At 61.4% G+C, this 17,404-nt stretch overlaps 1 protein-coding gene across 1 annotated transcript; it reads right to left on the bottom strand.

Annotated features, from left to right (window-relative positions):
* On the bottom strand, positions 1 to 16,962 carry DNAI2 (dynein axonemal intermediate chain 2). The gene is made up of 14 exons (XM_045837164.1): positions 16,856 to 16,962; positions 16,113 to 16,170; positions 14,829 to 15,022; positions 13,011 to 13,172; positions 11,928 to 12,049; positions 11,263 to 11,405; positions 10,422 to 10,535; positions 8,364 to 8,503; positions 7,332 to 7,454; positions 4,936 to 5,159; positions 3,171 to 3,306; positions 2,712 to 2,858; positions 1,831 to 2,055; positions 1 to 132 (listed from the first exon to the last, which is right to left on the bottom strand). Exons 3-14 carry the CDS (start codon positions 15,009 to 15,011, stop codon positions 10 to 12), a joined length of 1,842 nt encoding a protein of 613 aa, XP_045693120.1. The 5' UTR covers positions 15,012 to 15,022; positions 16,113 to 16,170; positions 16,856 to 16,962; the 3' UTR covers positions 1 to 9.
* Between the last annotated feature and the right edge of the window lie 442 nt (positions 16,963 to 17,404).

The raw sequence follows: 17,404 nt of genomic DNA, 5'->3' as shown, positions 1-17,404 counted from the left end.
GCTGACTCTTCAGGCTGGAGTCTCCTCAGAGCCCCCTTCCTCCTCCGCCTGGTCCTCTCCCTCCACTGGGTCCTGTGCCTCCGTCTCCTCCTCTCCCTCTGCCTCCTCCTCAGGCTTCAGACTTGGTTGTTGCTGCCAGAGAGAGGGGGAGACAGAGCAGAATCACGTGTGGGGGCAGGCCTCCCCTGCGCCCCGGCAGTTAAGCCCCGAGGCCAAAAGCAGCCAATGGGCCGAGGCCTGGGTGCTGGCGCTGCGGCCACGAGGGCCTGGTGCACGCGCAGAGCCAGCGGGCGTGCATGGCGGGGACAGCGGGCACCCAGGTACAAGTCCTGCTTCCACCGTTTGCAGCCTGGGTGACCTCGGCCTGCCCCTCCTGAGCCTCCTGGGTCCCCTCACCTGCACACCTCTCGGGGCTGTGGCTGGGGCGGGAAGCGAGCTACGGACCCCGCAGTGCTTTCTAAGTCTAAGCTCTGACTCCCAAAGTGCTGGCCAAGTTCAGAGACCACGAGTTCGGTGAACCTGAACCCTTCCTGTCAGGGGCACCTTTTGGGACCTCCAGCCCAAGAACCGTGTCTGTGAGCCACGCTGCACCGTGGGAGGTGGCCAGTGTCACTCTCGCCTTCTGGAGGGCCGGACAGCCCAGGGCAGGGTGGGGGGTGGTGGGGAGCCCAGAGCTACGGTCCAGTCTCACCCCTGCCCCACGTGGAGGGAGCGTCTCGCCCCACCCCTGCCGCACAGAGAGTGTGAGAACACAGCAGCTCACACCCCAGGACTCCAGAAGCAAATGCACCTGTGAGCTCGCAGCCTGTGCCTAGACCAAGGGGGAGGGAGAAGAGACAGAGAAGAGGTTGGAGGAGGAGCCAGTTTCCGCTCCCTGTGCTTGCCCAGCCGCCGCGGCCCGCGCCACTGCGTCTGTGTCCGAGGACTCGCGACACAGCAGTCGTGAGCAGGACCGGCACCCTGGGGGGCGACCTGTGCGGCCCCACGAGGCCCCACGCTTGCTTTCCAGCTCATCTGTCATTGTCTTGCCATTCTCAAGACTTTTTGAACAAGGGGTCATCTGTTTTCACGCCGCACTAGGCCACGCCCCCAACGACGCACGTGGTCTTGCGCACAAGGGCAGACCCAGACGCGCGCTCCCGAGTTCTCTCCCTTGCGCGCTGCGCACTTGCCCATCTTGGCGCCCTGTCTGTGGGTCTCTCCAGGCCATGGCCCAGAATGACCGTGTCCTTCCCTTCCTCTGTCCCTTGGTGCCGAAGGTGACCCGACACCACCTTTCTAGCTCATCTCCTCGGATGCCGAACGGAAATGAGGGACCAGGAGGTGAAGCGGCCGGTGCGGTGGTTACAGGCTGGCAGTGCTCCAGAGCCGGGCCACAGGCGCCGAGCTCGGCGCGGCCACACCCCTGACACCAGAACGTCCTCCACACCACAGATCACAGCCCTGCCTCCCTGTCAGAGCCCCGCCTCCCCGGGCCTCAAGGCTCCCTCTCATTGGACACCTTCCTTAGTCCCCACCCTCACTGGGCGGATCCTGCGCACATGCCAGACACCCACAGTCGGGGGCGGGGGTGGGGGAGTGGGGTCGAGTGGAGAGGAGAGTTCTGCAAGCACGGAGCTCAGCTCCTGCCCTCCCGGAGCCGGCGTCCGTCTGGAGGTGTAGGGTTCTTCTGGAGGAAGCAGTAACACTGGCCTCCCCTGGGCCAGAGGGACACGTTAAGGTTCATCTGACAAGGTTACGTGCTTGAGGTCGCCCAGCAGATCAGCAAACAGGCAGAACGCGGCGCCAGGCCCCCTACCCGCCCCCACGGGCCCCGCCCGAGGCCCTTACGAGCTTGGACTTCCGCAGGGCTTCCGCCTCCTTCTTCTTCAGCTCGGACAGGATGATGTCGAAGAACTCCTCCTCGGCCTTGCCGACCAGCTCCTCCAGGTCCACGGCGGTCTCCTCCTCCCTCACCTCCTCCTCCTTGACGTCTGACTTGCCTTTCTCCTTCAGCCGCATCTCTCGGTGCCTCGCCTCCAGGATCTTCTCCCGCCGCGTCTCCCGCTCGAATATCTGGGGCGCACAGGGTCAGAGAGGCCCATGGGGGGGGGCGGCCAGGGCTCCCTGCCAGGGCGAGGTGTAGTGATGGGTCTCAGCCCCCTGGGCCCCATCCCCGGGGCTGTCCCTGCCACCTGTCCCCTCCACTGGCCTTCTCCTCAGCCTTCATTCACTGGGTTCTGCTGCGAAAAATGCACAGCGTCCGGCAGAAGGCAGGCCTGCGTGAGCTCGGTGGGGAGGGGACGCGAGCATCTCGCACGAGAGGGACAGCCCCTTGAACATCGTGCACCTGACACGCCACGGGGTGTGCTTGAGTGTGACACGGTCGTGTTACACAATCACATGCTTATGGTTTTGTAATAAAAAAAAAGGGGCGTTATTTGGGCCGGACCCTGTACCTTGCTGGACACACCGAGCTAGTCAAACCGCTTTGATGGACAGGACGCGCTAAAGCCCGAGGAGGTGAGGTGACGTGCCCAAGGTCACCTCGCTCCTTAGTGACCACGCCGGGGAGGATTCAGACCGACATCCCCTCCCTGCCCCGGACCCATTTACAGCGCTCATTTCAGGATGCCACGCTGTCCCCCGCTTCCCCCTAGAGCGTCCACCCGGGAGGTGAGGGGGAGCGGCCCGCCCTGCAGGCACAGGGCCCCCCGGCGCCAGGCACTCACCGAAGAGGCGACGTTCTTCTCGTTCCTCTGCAGCGTGCAGAGCCCGCTCGAGACCTCCAGCAGCGTGGTGGTGCCCAGCTGGGAGCCACAGGCCACGAAGCACCCGTTGTCCTGCACCCGCAGGCAGAAGAGGGCCTCGTCGCACACCTGCTGGGGGGGCCGGGCGACCGCACTCAGAGGGCGGCAGGGGCCACGCGGGCCTGTGTCTGGCCGGTGACCGCCTGGCTCCCGGGGAGGGAGGGCCGGCCAGCCGGCCCCGCTCAAACACCCGCAGTGACCCCCAGACCTGCAGGACGAGGCTCACACTCTGAGGCCGGCTGTCAGAGCCTTTGACCCCTCGCCCCGGCCTCATCTTCCACCCTTCCCCCCACGCCCTCATCCCCCCCCACTTCAGCCTCGCAGCCACCCATGCTGCCAGGGCCTGAGGACCTGCATGCAAGGGGAGGGGGGGAGCATGACCTTCAGGCTGAGGGCGGGGTCACACTGTTTGAACACGAAGTCCCAGATGTCCAGGGTCCCGTCCATCTTGGTGGTGAAGAAAACCGCCGGCCTCACCGGGCTCCAGGCGCCGTCGGTGAGGTATGCCATGTGGTACCTGGCGGGGGGCGGGGGGGCAGTGCCGCCGGTCAGGGTGCACTGGGGCCAGGAGGGGCAGGGAGGCTGCTGTGCCACGGCTCTGCTCACCCAGCCCCTCCCCGTGTTGGCCAGGAAGTCCTTCCTCGTGTCTGGCTTTGCCCGCCCACAGCCCACGGGCTGCTCTGCAAAGGGCTCCGCCCTTCCCTCCGGCCGGCCACCGGCCCTTCTCCACAGCCAATCCCGGGGAACAGGCACTCGTCGCTGCAGCTGCGTCCTGGGACTCACTGGAGGCAGGAGGGGCCCGGACGAGTCCCTGACCCTGGGCCCAGGAGCGGGCCACACCTCCCACGAGGTGCGATCTCCATTTGACACGGTTCCTCCAGCGAAGGAGGGCCCCGGACCCTCATCTTACAGCGTGCACACAGGCCGACGCGGAACCGAGTAAAGACTTAGGGGCACCGCCCGAAACCGCAGAGCTCCCAGGAGAGAAAACCCAGGGAAGAGACCCCTCGGCACTGGTCTGGGCAGCGACCCTCGGGACACGACGCCAGAAGTGCGGGCAGCGGAAGCAGAGAGAAGCGAGCCGGAGCACGTGGAGCTGAGAGCTCCTGCCCAGCCAGGGAAACGGCCAACAAAACGAAAGGGCAGCCTCCGGAAGGGGAGGACATATCTGCACACCATGTATCTGATAAGGGGTCACTACCTAAAATCTACAAGGAACTCATACCACTCAATAGAAATGAAAGAGCCCAGTTGAAACGTGGGCCAAGGACCTGAACAGACGTCCCTCCCAAAAAAGCCACAGGAATGGCCAGTGGTCACGTGCAAAGGGGCTCAGCACCACTGACCATCAGGAAGATGCAAATCAACACCACGGTGAGACTGCACCTTGCTGGCTATAACGGCTATTATTAGAGAGGCAAGAGGTAGCACGTGCTGGCGAGGATGTGGAGAAAAGGGCACCCTCCTTCACCGTTGGGGGGGTGCGGCGTGCAGACTGGTGCAGCCACCGTGGAAACCAGCGTGGGGGCCCCTCAAGAAAGTGTGTGCACGGGGCATTTTGCCATAAAGACCCTGGATGTCTGGTGGCAGATAAAGGAAACGACTGAAGAAATAATGCAGAACCCGAGTCTGGAAGCGACCATCCCCCACCCCCCTCGCTGCAAGACTGGGCTACCCCGCGCACCGAGTTCAGAGCATCTTCTGTCACCGCCACGCAGAGGTGCAACACCCCGGGTGTCCGCCGGGCGACACATAAATGGGTAAGCAAACTGTGGTCACCCACCGGGAGACCAGGAGCAAGTGGCTTTGCTTCCCGGTAGGTAGCTCGGCCCCCTTATGCAAACGATGAGGTGACCGGAGTGCAAAGGGCCCCTACTCCCAGTGTTGTCCTGGGGGCTACGGAAATGAATCGTGGCTGTCGTCATCGCTGACCCAGGCAGTTGGCAGCCCGCCCCTTTGCAAAGTGCCTGAATGAAGCCACTTCCCAGCACGAGCCCGGGTGTTTGCAGAGGGGTGTTTGCGGAAGGGAGTTTCCTCCCTTTCATGGGTGGGCACGCAAACGTTCAGGTCCCTCCTGGGCTGGGCTGCCCCCTCTGCCCCCTCCGCCCGGCCGCATCCCTCTCCCGCCTCCACACCGCCCCCTCACTTGGTCCACATGATGGACGACTCGCGGCTGTCCTCGGACCAGATGCGGGCGGTCCAGTCGCCGACGGTCAGGAAGTTCTTCGGGTAGAACGGGTTCCTCTGGAGGGCGTAGATGGGGCCGTGGTGGCCGGAGAAGGTGCACACGATCTTCTCGGCCGAGGTCTTGGCCTTGCGGTTGCAGGAGATGACGACGCCCTGCTCGGTGCCCACCATGAACTTGGTTGGCTGCGGAGGGGCGGGGCAGGGGTGCACACTCCGTGGGACACCAGCTCAGGCCTCGCTGGCACGGCCCGCAGGTTCTGGGGTGCATCTGCGGCTCCGGCCTCTGCTCAGGCTGTGTTCCACCCGCGCCTCGGGGACTGCCCCCGCTTCCCAGCCCTCATCAGACCCCACCTTTCTTGAGAGCCTGCTCAAGGGCCCCTGTGCTTAAGGAAGCCCCACCCTGACTCTTCCAGCTCTGGAGACTCATACCCAGCCCCCTCTCCACGCCGCACCACCGTGTCCACGAGGCATCTGTCGCAAAGATCCTGAACACCCGTTTACAGGCAGGGTGATGGACGGAACGAATAACGGAAAACCCGGGTCTGGAAGAGCTCCCCCACCCCCCGCTGCTCCCTGAAGACCTGGGCTGCTGTGCTGTGCACCGAGTTCACGGCAGCACTATGAACTCGAAACCAAGTGTGTCCCATCTGTGCAATAGAGCATTATTCGGCCTTAAAGAGGAAGGACACCCCGGCACCTGCGACGGTGTGGATGAACCGCGAGGACGTTATGTTATGGTTATGTTATGCCGAGTGAAATAAGCCAGTCACAAAAGGGCGGATACCCAGCTGAGTCCACTTAAAGAGGTGCCTGGAGGCATGGCATTCGCAGACACAGGAAGCCGAGGGGCGGGGGAGGGGACTCGGGGAGTGGCTGTTTCACAAGTGCAGTCAGCACAGAGTTTCGGTCTGCGGGATGGAGAAGAGCTGGAGACCCGTGCATCCCGGCGCGGATGTGCTTCCCGCGGCTGAATCGTGCACTTGCCAAGGGCTGCGATGCTAAACTTGAGGTTGGGCGTTGTTGACGACAATGTAAAAAAAATAACAGCCTCGGGCTGGGAGTGTGGGTCAAAGGAAAAGGAAGAGAGGCAGCCTGAGAGGCCCTGAGAAGTGAGTGATAAAGGCTACAGCAGGTGCCTGCAGGCGAGGAAGGGAGATGAGGTCCCCTCTATGGGGGTGGCCCGTTGCACCTCCAGCTTCTGACGCAGCGGGGTCGCGGTGGGGGCTGGGCCTTGGGGTCGGAGCCCCCCGGGGGGCGGCCCAGCTTCATGGTCTACAGCACATGCTTAACCTCCCGAAGACTCGCTGCTTCTCTGAGTAAACTGGGGATCACAACTTCACCTCCCACCCCGGGCACCGGCAATTCGACCAGCTCATCCCACGAGGCAGCACAAGTGTCCGGCTCAGTGTGCCATCGGTGGAAGGCACGGGGGCGCGCGGGGACTAGTGGCGGCGTCATCGTTACATCTAGCTCGTGACCCAGAAATGCCTGGTTCCAGGACAGAATGGGTTTCTGAGTCCCCCCTACCTCGGCCCCCCTTGCCCGGGGCTGGGGGGCGGGTTAAGCCGTCTTTCACCTCACCCCACCGGCATGCATCCACCAGCCTTGGGGGGAGGGCTCCCGGGGCAAGGGGGAGGCCGGAGCGCCTCCACTTCTCAAGGGCCGAGAAATGCCATCACGGGGGCCAAAAGCAAACCAGTGACAATCCCAGGGGGCAGCCAGAATAGGGCTTCACTGGGACACAAACAGGAAACAGCCCAAGCCAAGAGCCATCAGAGAAAGCTGGTTTCCCACCTGCACCCCCCCCCCCTTGGAGGGAGTCTCCATTTGCTGCTTCTAGACGCTTCCCTCTTCGGACACATTCACATGACTGTTCACCTGTGGTCTTGACAGTGGGAATCCCAGCCCCTGAATTCCGTGATCATGCCTGTGCTGTGGGGTTGTCAAGCACGCCCCTCCAGGAAGAGAACTGAGCAGTCCAGGGTCCCACGCAAGGCCGAGACGGCGCCCAGCCTCCTGATATTGGTCCAGGGCGGTCCTCTTACGTAGAAGGGGCTTTTCTGGAATGTGGTCCTGCCTGAAAGCTGGTCCAGCCCAGCCCCCAGCCAGGGACTTCTTGGGATTGAGGATGGCTTCCTTCCCGCAAGAAGCTCTGCTGCCCCCTGCTGGCAAGTCATTGTAGAGACCCCACCCCAGGTCTAGGAAGATGCTGCATCTGAGGCGCTGCCCTGGGCGCAAGGTACGCAGCAGCTTGAAGTCCGCAAGCGTCTGCTGCAGCAGCCACAGCCCGCTCGGCTCCAGCAGCCCCGGCGACAGGCGACAGAAGCGGGGGAAGAGAGAGGAAGGGACACTCACCAAAGTAGCCTCGAACTCCAGGGAGATGGCCCCCAGCGCGTTTTCGATCTGCTCCTTTTTCGTGATGTCCATGATCACCACCTCGGTGGGCTCGCTCAGCTTCCGGATGTCCCACCACATGACCTGATTGGGGCCGGGGTGGGGCGGGGGGGGCAGCTTTGAGACCTGAGGCCCTGCGATTCTCCTGGCTTGTTATGTCTCCCTCACCTCCCCCAAATCCCTGGCGTCCGACTCTGTGGTCCTCAGGGTGCGTGACAGAGGCTGCCACAGGGACAGACATGTTTGGGGAGTGGCTTCTCTGGTCCACAGTCCCAAACCTGTCTGGTCATCAGAGTCATGGGCAGGCGTCATAAAATCCACATGCTGGGGCCTGGCCCCAGACCTGCGGAGGCAGGTCACCAGGTGTGGGCCCCAGCGTCTCTTCTCTCAGAGGCTCCCCACAAGGTAGCAATGTTATAAATGCACCTGCACTGTGACCCAGAAACCCCACTGCAGGAACGTGTGTACGTGTGTTGTTGATGCACCTCCGCATCGCGCTCTTTGCTGCGTATGTGGTTTGGTAGCAACAAAGTATTGCAATGCACTCAAAGAAATGACGCCACACCCAGGGAGGTCCTTGACAGGCGCAGCGCAGTGCTTTACGAAATATGCAATCCTCTCCAAGTTCCCTTACATGGAAAACATCAAGGGCAGATCCACACATAAGGTGTGCAAAAAGCGGGGGAAGATGACAGGTGTGTTTGCTTCTGCACACAGACTATCCGTGCAGGCTGATGAAGATGCTGCAGGGGCGGGGGGAGGGGCAGGGGGGAGGCGAGGGGCGCGGGGCCTGCTGGGAGGGTCCCTGGGAGGCTTGTCTGCCCCTTTGCACCTGTTGCATTCCATCCCCTGTGCATGTGTGGCCTATTGTTCCATTAGATGCAGAAGAAAACATTCCCTGGCGACCCCAGCGGGGAGCCGGGTAACTGTTACCGCTCCCCACACCCCTCACCCCTACAGCGCCTGGCCTGTGGGAACCCGCCCCCTCCATGCCTGTCCGTCGGTCGATGCCGAGAAGCACTCTGTGCCCGTCTTCGACTGCAGCCAGATGGTGCCGTACACGGGGTCCCGGTGGCTGAACTCAATGGTGGACAGCTCCGCCACCATGCCGCCCTTCCGGGTGTCCCAGCAGGCTGGTGGGGAGGGAAATGGGGGGCGGGTGAATGGGGCCACAGGCTTCCTTACCTGGCGCAGGGAGAAGGGCACAGAGGGGAGCTGCTGCTCGTGGCTGGGCAGATGTGGGGGTGTTTAGAATCAGGGCTGGGTTCAAACCGGCCTGAGTTTCCTGCCAGCCCCTGAAGCCCCCAAACGACCTTTGTGGAAAGGCTGCCAGCGTGCACGCTTCATTCATTCTGCTGAGCCCCTGCCACGTGTTGAGGGCCACCCTGGGCCCTGGGAAAGCCACTGGGCATAGGACAGGCACGGCCCCTGGGAGGCAGGAAGGGGACCTGCAAATACAGTCCATGCTGCAATTTCTCTGATGGGGGACACGGTGGGGGGGTGGTCAAGGAAGGCTTCCTGGAGGAGGTGAGAGGAAACTAAGACTGAGGAAGAAGAGCCTGGGATGGAGGGAGCCAGGCAGGGAGAGAGGAGCGTCTCCATCATGGGGAGGAGCTCCTGAAAGTAAAGGCGCCTTTGGGTGAAGCTCTCCTGTTACATGAACTCATTCCCTTTATCCTCTGGGCCTCTGCTGCCTCCGGAGGGAAAACAAAACTCATGGAAGCAGCTTCGCCCTGTACTCCGGCCGGTTATTACTGCTCTCTCTCTCCCGCTTTACCGAGGAACACCGAACCTTAGCTGCTTTTCGTCCTAATAGATTCTGTTTTCATTGTCCCACGAGAGAACGGTGAGGACCCACCCCGTTGCTCAGAGCTGTGTCTAGGAAAGCCGACTTTGTAGAACAAGCAACGAGAGTACCTGACCCTTAAGTGTTGATTTACGGAATCTAAGCCTAGAGCGTTTTCCCTGCACCTGCCTGGCCTGCAAAGGGGTTTTCTCCGTTGAGCCTGCTCTGCTGGGGCAAAGGAGAGCCCGAGGGTGGGACTCGCTTGGGTGGTCCTTACAGGCAGCGGAGCCGGGGCAGCTGGGGCTGGCTGGGGCGGGCGAGACAGCCACCAAGAGGGCGGTAAATGAGTGAGGCGGGGCTCCGGAATACAAGATGGCAGCACTGGCTCTCCGAGCCCCTGCACCCGGGGGGACGGACGTGGCAGGGAGGGTTGCGTCTGTCCCCTAACCTGGCAGCCTCCCCAGCACGGCGACGGCAGGTCTGAGAGGGAGCTCGGAGGTGTCGGCGGGCCGGGAGGCAGCCTGGCCACACACTGTTTCTGAGAAGAGGGGACCCCGCCGATCTGGCTCCTACCCCCCGCCAAGGAAGAAGGGGAAGCCAAGAGCCTGTGCAGGCAGGAGGGTGGGGAGCCCCTTTCACACCCACTGAGTCTGGCTTGGGGTGCAGACGGGGGTGGGACGAGGGTTTGGCTGCTCCGGGGCCAGCGGGGGAGGGCAGGCGGGTGTTCAGGGCCCACGTGGGCGGGTCTCTTCTCATCTCACTAACAATCCAAAGGCCCGGGTTCCTGGGTGCGCGAGCAGCAACGACAGAGTGAGCCCCGCTGACAGCCTTCTCCTCCACAGAAGCAACGAGAAAAACGAGTGAAAACTGTCCCAGTCGACTTTTTCACAACCCAGGACATTCGACAGAGGCTCGCAGGAATGCAGAAAGGGCTGCTTCCAGGACCCCAGCTGACTCGTGGTGAGAACAGGGAGTGTTGTTGCATTCTGACTTGCCCTACTTAGGACCCCACGCTCTCCGTGGCGTGGGCGCCTTGGAAAAGGACGCCCTGCTTTCCGGCGGCAACCGCAGCCCCGCAGCCAGGAGGGGGCGCTGTGGGACTGGCGTGCGCTCAGGTGTCCGGTCCGGAACACTGTGTGGTTCTCTGACCTGCCTGGTGCCCCCCCTCCCCCGCCCCCACAAGACCCCACTGCAAGGCTGTCTGTTCGGCTTGACTCAGAGCTTCACCGCGGTAATCTGTGGTCAAGAACCCCGGCCCCTCTCACCGATCTGCCCGTTGTAGCAGCCTCCCAGGAGCACGTGGGAATCTTTGGGGTTGTACTCCAAGGTGATGACAGGAGACGTCGGCTTCAGGGCGATCTCAGGCCTGTTGGGGTTTTCTGAAAAGCAGGAGGAGGAGTCCCAGGATGCCCCACCAGGCCCGGCAAGGAAAGCACGGGGCCCAGCGGGAGGGGAGAGCCTGGAAGCCTTCCTCTGGGCAGCCCCCCGCCCCCAGGTCCCATGGCCAGAGCCGACCCTGGGCGCCCTTCCCGTGGTTTCATTTTGGGGAGTCACAGGGGTGATTGTGCGTGTGCGCACACAGGTCGTCGTAATTCAAGTCCGCTCCCCAGGTTCGGTGTGGAGCGGGGGTCTGACCCGAGGTTCTCCGGGCTGTGTTCTGAGGGTGATGGTGGGCCTGCCCCGCTGCTTGAGTGCAGAGTGTCCGGTTCTGTGCCCGGCGCCTACCCCCACTGACAACGGCTTGCGTTCACTTTCTCAGTGACAGCAGTGAGGGACATTGGAGAGCGTGACACCCCCCATCACCAGGCTCTGCCCTTGGAGTGAGCCCCTCTGTCAACAAAGGTCCCTGCTCTGGGGGGGGGGTAGGCTGGGGAGGGGGGCACACGCTGCTCCTATTGGCCATGCGTACAGAGCTGGAGATGAATCGGGCTACCCGCTTCCCTGATGGGACTGCGTGGCCGCGCCTGAGCCCTCCACAGGGGGGAGGGGAGTGAGAGGCTTCCTCCTGGCCCCCAGCCCCTCCCCTGGGCCCCCCCCCCAGCCCCCGCTGCTCCTCCCGCCCTCTCCCTCCGCCGCCCCTGGCCACCCGGCCTCCCCGGTTCTCACCCAGGTCCCAGATGTAGGAATCGTGGCTCATGCCTGCAGGTGCCCGTTGAAAATTCAAGCAAGAGTAGGCCACCGCCAACTTCTTGCTGCCGTCGGGGTGCCAGGACAGGTGGGTGGCCGACCTCTTGATCTCCTGGGGATCCCTTTAGGGGAGAGCAAAGGGCAGGAAGCTGCCGTGCAAGGCTCCCCACGTGTCTCACTGATTAAATCTTTTCTTTAAAACATTCAAACATATTTAAGCATGCTTAAGCATTCACTCAGAGAAATTTATTTTATTTTATTTAAGATTTTACTTATTTATTTTTAGAGAGGGAAGGGAGGGTGAAAGAAAGAGAGAGAGAAACATCAATGTGCAGCTGCTGGGGGCTGTGGCCTGCAACCCAGGCATGTGCCCTGACTGGGAATTGAACCTGCGATGCTTTGGTCCGCAGTCCGCGCTCAATCCACTGAGCTGCGCCAGCCAGGCAGAGAAATGTATTTTAAAAACAAAGTTTACAAGACTCCCTGAATCAGAAAACCTATTCTATGAGCCATAAATAAAAGCTGATACTAAACGTGGAAACGAAAGACTAAATTCCAGCTTGCTTACAGAGGAGCCGTGTTCGGGGACATCCACCCGCAGAGTGGACGGGGGTCGGCCGGCACCGGCCTGGCTCTCGAAGTACCTGAAAACGTTGATGGTTTTGGCTGAAGGGGCCTCTTCTGTCACTTCCACGGAGTCCTCGTCATCGAAGTACTCCTGGTAGATGTCGATGGCGTTGTTCTGCTTGATGCAGTGCTCCATGATCTGAGGGGACACACTGGGGGTTCTTAGTGGTAGAGGGGGGTCCTCCCCCCCTCTGCCAGCCCATGCATTTTCAGTGGGGCAGTATCCCCCACAGTGGGGTGAAAACTGATTCTCAGTGGTAAAACAATATTACCTTTTATGTCCAAAGCCCAGATATACACACGGTACATGAACAGATGCATGGAATACTTAAGGCTTTGGAGATTGGAATTTCATGGGGGGAGGCCATTAGGAAAAGACCATCTAAAAAGGTTCCTTGGGGACAACAATGACAACAGGGTGAAGACACAGGGCTCCGGCCAAACAGAAGTATTCGCGACTCCATACAGAGCACCCACCTTCTGGCTCCTTCACCCAGAAAGCCCTCCCTATGATTCCAAATGCCCATCATGGAAAAGCCCAAGCTCAAGTGCCACCTCTTCCAGGAAGCCTTCCCTGATGCCTTCAGCGGGAAATCAACTCTCTCTCCTTATGGGGCAAAATGGCCCGTCATCCCGACTTTTACAGCGTGTCTTTCTACATCCTGCGGTGCTCTCCCTGTGTTTGTCCTTGACCTCTGGCAGATGATAAACTCTTTGGAGCAGGATACATGTGAATTTGATTTCTGCACTCTCTTGCTGTGCCTGGCTCCAGAAGCTTGGACCAGATGTGTTGAATGCATGAATGTTCCCTACTGGTAGGTAGCTGGTGGGTGGGATTCTTGGGGGTTCTCTTTGCCCCAAGGGGCCACTTCTAGACTCCTTCTAAAGCCTGTCCAGCCTCCGCACCTCTCCAGCTTCCCCTCAGGTCGGCTGTGGTGGACTGTCTGCCTGCTCCCAGCGGGAAGGTCCCCACCATAGCTTGTGTAGTTCCCCCGAGCAGCCGCAAGGGCTGAGCACAGGATGCATCAGGGCTGGACAAGTGGTTGAGGACGCAGAGGGACGGCAGTGGCTCTGACCGCCGGAGCTGCAGGGAACCTCACCAAGCCCAGCTGCGTGATGGCGTTGATGTAGTTCTCGTCTTTCTCCACCTTCTTCCGGAAGCGGATCGTCTGCTCCAGCTCCAGGGGGTTCACATCCTTGGGCCAGCCCCCCTCGATGTGGTTGACACCCCGGGTCTCCATCTCGATTCGCTCTGTGTTGGCCTGAACGGAGAGCCCCAGGGGAGCACGCCCGCCCCGGTGTGAGCATTTAGCCAGGGCTGCAGCCCAGGGTCCGGAGCCCCGAGCGCCCAGGGATGGGCCCGTGGGGTGTCTTTGGCCAAAACCACAGGATTTTCAGGGACCAGGGAGGGGGTGGCTGGTCCTCAGGGCTCACGGGCAACCACGGACGTGCCGCTGTGTGGAGCCGGCAGCTTCGCCACTGTTGCCCCTGGTCACGGAAAACCCACTTCTGACTTCATCCAAACCCCACCCCCGTGAGGCTCTGTGAGATCCCGGAGGAGGAAGAAGGCAACATCCTTCTCCGTCCCGCCGTTTATGAGGTCACGGGACTGAGACGCAGGAACCATTGAGAGCCTGGGTTCGCTCTGCCCATTCTCTGTGGCGGGGCGGGGTGGGGCGGGGGGCAGAGGCGCACTGTTAACCCCTACACTTACCAGTTTGCCTCCTTTCCATTTCCCCCCACTGTAACCATTGTGGTAACATACATGCGACGCAAATGTCACCGCTGTAAACACTGGAGGTGTACAGTTCAGTGGTGTCAGGCACATCCACAGCATGGCGCCACTGTCCCCACTCTCTGCTTCCTGAGCTTTTTCGTCACCCCCCGAGGAGACCCCACACCCCCTCTCCCGTCCCTTTTGGGGCCCGCTCCCACAAACGCTAGCTGTCCTCGCAGGGCAGAGATGCTGACAGGAGACCCTAAACGTGGTGTGGCCTTTGTGGTGGCCACCTCTATGCCACGGACAACACTGCCCTGGTGCCCGCCCCCCCCCGCCCCCGTGACCACGATTAGCCCCAGGACATGCTGTGTTTGTCCCTGTTGAGCTGGGACTCATCGGGACCGTCTACCCCGTTCACCGTGTGTTTTGATCAAAGCAGAACTCTGATTCTCAGTCGGCTGACTCGGGACATGGTAAATGGGTTATCTCCTTCGGTCTAGCTTCCTCCTGGCATTCCCCCCGATAATTGGGAGCTGGCCACCTGGTTCAGACAGGCGGGGGGCTCGCTGGGAGACCGATCAGCAACGTGACCCAGTTCTCCTGTCCCGGAGGAGGCCCCTCTGACCAGAACTTTCTACGGCAACCTTGCCTGGCTCAGCTGGGCTCGCCTGTGGATACAAATCTCTGCGCCCTGATGCTCTGGCTGGCATGGCTCAGCGGGGTGGGCCTTGTCTCGCAAAGCAAAAGGTCGCTGGTTCAATTCTCGGTGTGCCTGGGTTGTGGGTTTAGTGCCCCGGTGGGGTGTGTACGAGAGGCAACCGCTCAATGCTTCTCTCTCTATCGATGTTTCTCTCCCTGTCTCTCTCTCTCCCTTCCCCCCCTCTCTAAAATAAATAAATAAATAATATAAAATAAAACACCACCCACTCAGAATACCTCTTCCACCTGTACCAAATGCCTAAAATGACTCCAGAGCCTTAAAAGGGAGGCTAGAGGCCCTGGGGGAGAGAACATCTTGACCAGCCCACCCGCCTGGCCCAGGGACTGCCGGGGGCTGGGTCGGCCCCTGGCCACTGTGGGGCGCTCCTGCCCCCCACCCTTCCAGCATACACAGCGGTTCACTGCATACCCGGCTTCCAGGGGGCGGAAGTCACCCAGACCACACCCTCGCTGGCCAGGCCGGGGTGCGGGGACCCACCTCGTGCTCGGACATGCTGGTGGAGCACTGGATGGCCGTGTCCACGGGGTTCCGCTCCACGTACAGCTCGGCCAGCTCGGGGTTGGGCGGGATGTCGATGTTCAGCTCCGCCAGGCGGTCGGTGAAGTTGCATTGCTTGCCGAACTCGCTTCGCTTCTTCACGTACACGTACACGATCTCCATGGTAACGACCACTGCGGGGGCAGGGGGACGGTGTGCAGTGAGGGGTCCCGTTCTGCTGCTGCTCCCCGGCCCCCGCGTGGGCTTTACCGGGAGGAACTTCACTCCAGGTTCCCTATCTGGTTGAGGGGAGGGCTTCTCAGGGATTTGTCCAGAAGCTGCATCTTTAAGAAATCATTCACTGGGTAATGAGGATGCGCTAGGCGCGTCCTTGCTCAGCCCCTGCCACGGCCCTCCGAGGGGACCACAAAATCTCCATCTCACCCGGGAGGCATCCGATCTCAGAGATGCCCCGAGGCCGTGTCCGGATCCCAGAGCTAGTGGCAGGGCTGGTCTGCCCGGCTCCAAAGCGCTCACCCCGACGGAACCCGGTTTGTACTAAGCTAGCATGCCGGTTGCAAAGCAGGCGGAAGTCCTGATGGCGATTCTTCTGGGCTACATTCCTTGCCAGGCACTGGACCCGACCACACGGCACACAGGTTTGAGAGCCTTGGGCCTTTCTAGAAAGTCTCCCACTCAACCACCGGATGGCCCAAAGACTCACCATTCCGCAGTTCTAGGTTACAGGACTCCACCCTCCGGGGAACCCCCTGGAAACTCCTCCCACCCCACCCTGCTCCGCCCAGGATGGGAGCCGGGAAGGCGGGACCACTTCCTCAACCGGCAGAATTGTCAGGCCTTAGAGAAGCCCTCGGATCTGCACTATCGGTCATGACAGACGCTGGGGAACTGGAAAGCAGACTGGGCCATCCGTACTTCAGGTTCTGGCCTTGACGCTCACCAGCTGTTCGACCTTGGCCGGGCCACGCAGTCCTTGGGAGACCTGACACTCTTGGGAGAAGCGTGAACAGCAAGCGCTCGGGTGCAGTGCAAGGAAGTGTGTTTCTTACTGGTGCCGACTGGAAGTCTTAGACATGCAGTGGACGCTTCCTACGACTTGTTCTCCGCTCACCCCAAAAGGGCCCTTGATCCCACTAACCCCCCTCACAGCCGACAGACTCTGTGGGGTCCGAATGCTCCTCAGTGGCTTAAATTGCTGGTCACCTGACCGGGTCTGTCCACTACACGGTGGAGCGGAGCTGTCCTTGTGCGGGCCCCTCCTACCTCTCAGCGGGCCTCCGACGCGAGTCCCCGAGGGCTCAGGTTGTGGGTTCCTTCCCCTCTAAGAACAAACAAACAAACAAACAAACAAACAAAATCTTCTTTAACAAATGGGCCCCAGGCCCCGTGAACGCGTGCACAGGCCCTCTGTGTGCCCCCCCCCCCCGTCCCACAGTCCCCCGAAAAGTTACCACAACTCTCATTCTACAGATGGAGAAACCGACGCCCGGAGACATTGAGTACCTCGTCCAAGGTCACAGCACTTCAGTCCAGACAGAGCCGGCGCCGGACTCCGGCTCTGCAGCGGCGACTAGCCCCGAGGACTACACAGAGGGTGCATTTGCAGGACCTGCCGCCGGGCCGGTGCTCACTCGCTGCAAGTTCCCTGCCCTCCACTCGCACCAGTAAGCTCTCCTCTTGGCCGCCCACCCTCGCGCCACCCCAGCGCAGGCTGTGTTCCCCCTGCGTTCAGCCGTAAAACCCTTTGGCGGTCTCCCGACCCCTCCAGGGGACAGATCATGGGGATCAGGACCGCTGGCTGGGAGCAGGGGTTCAGGAGGCAAGGTGTTTATATAACTTGCAGGGCTCTGTGACAGGAGGGCGCCGAGGGTATCGAGGACCAACGAGGCGGGCACCCTAAGAGCGCTAGTCCTGATCACACGGCACACAGGTTTGCCGCCACCTGTAGGAGCTACCCCCGGAGGATGCCCCCATCAGGAATTCCTTGCACTCTGAGTGATTATTACCCTCAGTGGCTCCCGCCTTCACTCTCTCCGCTCTCCTCTTCAGCCTCTGACGTCCTCCAGCGCCCTCGCTTAACCTCCGTCGGCTCTGCTGCCGCCGGGCCTGCCGCCGGGCCGCTGGGGAAGCGCGCGAGCTGCAGGGCTGCCCCCAGCGTCGCTCAAACGGCTCCTGGCCGCGGCGTTTACCCGTTGCCTAGCAACCTGACTGACCCGAGGACGCGGAGGCGCTGGGGCGAGTGGAGCACGTGACCTCGCGTTAGGGAAAGACCCAAGCGCAGCGGATCCCTCCTCCTTCCTCTGGAGGTCTCCAGAGTTAGGCGGGAGGTTAAGCAACAAGTTAGCCAGAAGCGTTTGTAGCCAAGTGCCCTGGGCAGGATCCGGAGGGAACGCCCATTTGTAATCAGGGCTCCGAAGTCCTGAGCCCTGGCTGGTGATGTCGATGCCGAATTCTGCTATTTATTGATTTGCGTGTGACCTGGCAGGTCGTTTGCCTCCCCACTCTGCAGGGCCCTCCCTCAGCCGCTACGTGGGAGTTACAACCCCGGCCTCCAC

The sequence above is a fragment of the Phyllostomus hastatus genome, unplaced genomic scaffold, assembly GCF_019186645.2.
Source record: "Phyllostomus hastatus isolate PE091 unplaced genomic scaffold, TTU_PhHast_1.1 phas_contig_210, whole genome shotgun sequence".
NCBI classification, from domain to species: domain Eukaryota; kingdom Metazoa; phylum Chordata; class Mammalia; order Chiroptera; family Phyllostomidae; genus Phyllostomus; species Phyllostomus hastatus.
The sequence above is the reverse complement of the archived record's forward strand: the minus strand, read 5'-3'. Positions and strand labels throughout refer to the sequence as shown.

Coding starts and splice junctions, on each gene's coding strand:
- DNAI2 (XM_045837164.1), bottom strand. CDS start 15,011: ATGGAGATCGTGTACGTGTACGTGAAGAAGCGAAGCGAGTTCGGCAAG. Junction 3,307..4,935: donor TCGTCCATCATGTGGACCAA/GTGAGGGGGCGG, acceptor GCCCCCCGCCAG/GTACCACATGGCATACCTCA. Junction 2,859..3,170: donor ACCCCGCCCTCAGCCTGAAG/GTCATGCTCCCC, acceptor CCCCCCCAGCAG/GTGTGCGACGAGGCCCTCTT.